This window comes from Lupinus angustifolius, unplaced genomic scaffold (assembly GCF_001865875.1).
Source record: "Lupinus angustifolius cultivar Tanjil unplaced genomic scaffold, LupAngTanjil_v1.0 Scaffold_157_94, whole genome shotgun sequence".
In the NCBI taxonomy this organism is placed as follows: Eukaryota; Viridiplantae; Streptophyta; class Magnoliopsida; order Fabales; family Fabaceae; genus Lupinus; species Lupinus angustifolius.
In genome coordinates this window covers 20,577-23,794 of record NW_017726170.1, presented here as the reverse complement: position 1 = coordinate 23,794, position 3,218 = coordinate 20,577, and the positions used below count along the sequence as shown (strand labels likewise).

General features: G+C 36.7%; 1 protein-coding gene across 1 annotated transcript; it reads right to left on the bottom strand.

Moving 5' to 3' along the window:
- Positions 1-257: 257 nt before the first annotated feature.
- Positions 258-2,961, bottom strand: LOC109340314 (28 kDa ribonucleoprotein, chloroplastic-like). Its single transcript, XM_019577977.1, has 4 exons — positions 2,382-2,961; positions 2,193-2,294; positions 801-1,082; positions 258-574 (listed from the first exon to the last, which is right to left on the bottom strand). Exons 1-4 carry the CDS (start codon positions 2,874-2,876, stop codon positions 509-511), a joined length of 945 nt encoding a protein of 314 aa, XP_019433522.1. The 5' UTR covers positions 2,877-2,961; the 3' UTR covers positions 258-508.
- Positions 2,962-3,218: the final 257 nt, after the last annotated feature.

Below are 3,218 nucleotides of genomic sequence, written 5' to 3'. Positions count from 1 at the left end.
TATACAAAAATATAATTTAATTACAATTAGATGGACTTAACTAAAAGCAGGCCTATAAACCCATTAAAATATAATAAACCTTTAAACAAGCTAACAAATCAAACTAGACTTTTAAACAGGTCAAACCTAGGTTTTGAACTTTTTTTAATAGACTAACATGTCAGACACAGACTCCTATATGCTATATAGGTTGGACCTGTTTACGGCAAAATCTGGTCAAGCATGTTTCCACACTTATTTGCAAGAAGCACTTTCTTTTTTTAATTTTTTGGGTATTTTAGTGTTCATATATAGAAACAAATAGCCAAAAGAAAAAGCAACAAAGACGTTCTTAAAAACCTTACAACTTAAAAGAAATTCATCTGGACACCAAGTCAATAGCAGTAAAATATTTTAATCTAATCTGAAACTGCCAGCCCAAGAAGGAAATTTCCAGAAAAATTACTATATCCTCAGCTATAAAACAAAAACTCCAGCATCTGATACGGTTGATTACTTCAGGTATCAATTAAAAGGAGCTACGCCTGGGCCTGTCCTCGGCGACGTTCACTCTTATTGCCCTCCCTTCCAAACTCTGCAATAGCATCACGGCCGTATCAGAAAATCATCCAATACCATACAAAGAGTAGTTTTAATGATTCAATCACCCTGCCCCCAGTATGCAAAAGCTATTCTTTCATGTTCAAACAATTTTCATTATGAACATTGGCACATAACAACCCTGTTTCCTTAAGCTTTCAGAAAATTTAACTATTAATGCATGTAGCAATTGATAATGTGATAAAGTACATGAGTAATACCTGTCCATCAAGAGCAGCAATGGCATCATTCATTTCAGTCTCATTAGAAAATGTAACAAAGCCAAAGCCACGAGATCGGCCAGTGTCTCTGTCATAGACTACACGTGCATTCTCAACCTTACCGTGCTCACTGAAAATTTGCTCCAGACGATTATTATCAACATCCCATGGCAAGTTACCAACATAGACTTTTAAACCATTTTCAAAGTTACGAGGTGGCCGTTCAGTCCGAGATCCTCTTGGAGAAGCCTTATTAACAGTCAATAGTCTTCCATCTAAGCCCTGTGACAGGAAAGATGGTTAAGATCTAAAGTAAGTTAAAAAAAACAACAATCAAGCCTTAGTCCCAGTAGATGAGGTCGGCTACATGGATCAAAGTAAAAAAATAGAAAAGATGATACACATGTTCTTTTCCCAGTAGATGACATTGAAGACACATTTAATCTCATAAAACATCAATGGTTTAGAAACAAAATTATTGGTAATAGTTGTATGGACTAGAGCTCCAATTTTAAGAAGTAATTAGATACTTAATAGGAAGGTAATCAAATGTAATTACATAAGTTGTATGGAGTAGAGAAGCCAAATCTACGATGAAATTATGATATATACCTTGTAGAAAGGTATTCAAATGTCACAAGACACGACCACTTCATCTCTATATCATAAGTACTGGCATTTATAATTCTTTAAGGGATGAAGTGAGACATGTTTCGTTGCTGTAGCATGAGAGGAAAGGTAGGAACGTATAAATAGAATGCAAGTATGCAACTTAGAAGGAAAAGTTGACAACCTTGTACATATTTGTCTACAACAGGTTACAAGCAATGAGAATTAAGAACATATCAACTGGTAAGTGGTAAATTGGTAATGCAAACCATGCTCCTTCCTCCAATTTCTAAGTAGCATTTTTCTGGTGCTATATTTTATCAGATACCCTTTTCAATATAGTTACACAAAAACATAATTAAACGCAAAACAGGGATCCACTATTGTGCAATGTTGCCTTCTTCACCTATCAATTGGCAACCATATAACATGGAACAAAATCTTATACCCCCTAAGATAAGTTGGGTACCCATCCCCTTAAAATTATGAGTAAAAGAATTGTTAGCAAGTTTAATTTGAATACAAAAATCTTTGGCTGAAATTGTCATCCCCAGTATCAATACTATGTTTTAAATTGTGGTTGTAGTCATAGTTGTCTCGCATTTACATCATACAATCGCAGGAGAATGCAGTTGAATTGAAGTCGCAGAGACTACCAAAACCACAACATTGCGGCCTAAATTATGCAATTTAAGACCACACAATACCAAACTGATCTTCATCATAATAATATTTCAATAAAAACTGTTATGACAAAATTGACTATATATAAACATAACTTACATAACGGTTGAACTTCTCCACTGCATTATCAGCTTCTTCAACTGTACTCATAGTCACAAATCCGAACCCGCGACTCTGGTTAGTATCCCTATTAAAAATAACCTAAAATCACAGCAACCAAACTTTCATTACTAACTCTCCCAAACACTAAAACTTAAACCAAACTTAAAACTATTAACGAACTCTCACCTCAGCAACTTCAACGGTTCCAGCATCCTCGAAAAGCACGGCCAATTTCTGACTGTCAATATCATAAGGCAAGTTTCCAACAAAAACCTTTGCTTCCTCAGGTGGTTCCAGAAAACCACCATCCTCAAACTCCCCTCCTTCTTCTTCTCCTTCTCCTTCGCCTTCGGCGTCTTCGGCATTAGTCTCCCATTCTGAAACCCCGGCTGCTTCTGTTTCGCTATTTTCCTGCTCTTCGAAAGTGGCTGTATTGCTGTCTTCTTGCTGAGCCCAGTCCGACGTCTGTGCTACGAATGAGGTGAAAGTGAAACGGTGCGTTTTGGAGGAGATATTGTGAGAGAGTGAAGTGTTGTTAATTGATGAGAGTTGTTTGAGGGTTAGGGGTTTGGAAGAAGGGATAGTTAAAAAGTGATGTTTGGTTTTAGTGTTGTGGAAAAGTGAGGAAGGAGAAGGGAGAAGGCATGATGAGTGAGACATGTTGAAGGAAGTGATAGACATGAAGAGGTGGAGGGGATTGAAGGATTTGGAGGATAAGGGGTTGAATGCTTCAAAATGAATTGAAGTGTAAGTGAGGGTTTGATTGATGACAAAAGTAGATATAGCAGAGGCAAAACAAAACAAAACAAAACAAACATTGGTATGGAAGATGGTTTTTGTGGGAATGGGCTGTTTACGTTATGCATGGGCCTCACTTTTCCACCTTTGTTTGTAACATGGGCTTTAAGACATTTTCCTCCAATTTTGACACAGTTTCTCTTCACCCCACATCTATTTTAAGAGTGTATCGCTCTATGTACTATGAGTTAAAGTACTAAAAATGGTGTCAGCCATTTTTTTAGT

What these genes read in the sequence shown, in the direction of transcription:
- LOC109340314 (XM_019577977.1), bottom strand. Translation starts at nt 2,876, where the DNA reads ATGTCTATCACTTCCTTCAACATGTCTCACTCATCATGCCTTCTCCCT. An exon ending in TGGAGAAGTTCAACCGTTAT is followed by an intron (nt 1,083 to 2,192) that starts GTAAGTTATGTT and finishes TTCCTGTCACAG; the next exon opens with GGCTTAGATGGAAGACTATT. An exon ending in TTGCTGCTCTTGATGGACAG is followed by an intron (nt 575 to 800) that starts GTATTACTCATG and finishes ATGCTATTGCAG; the next exon opens with AGTTTGGAAGGGAGGGCAAT.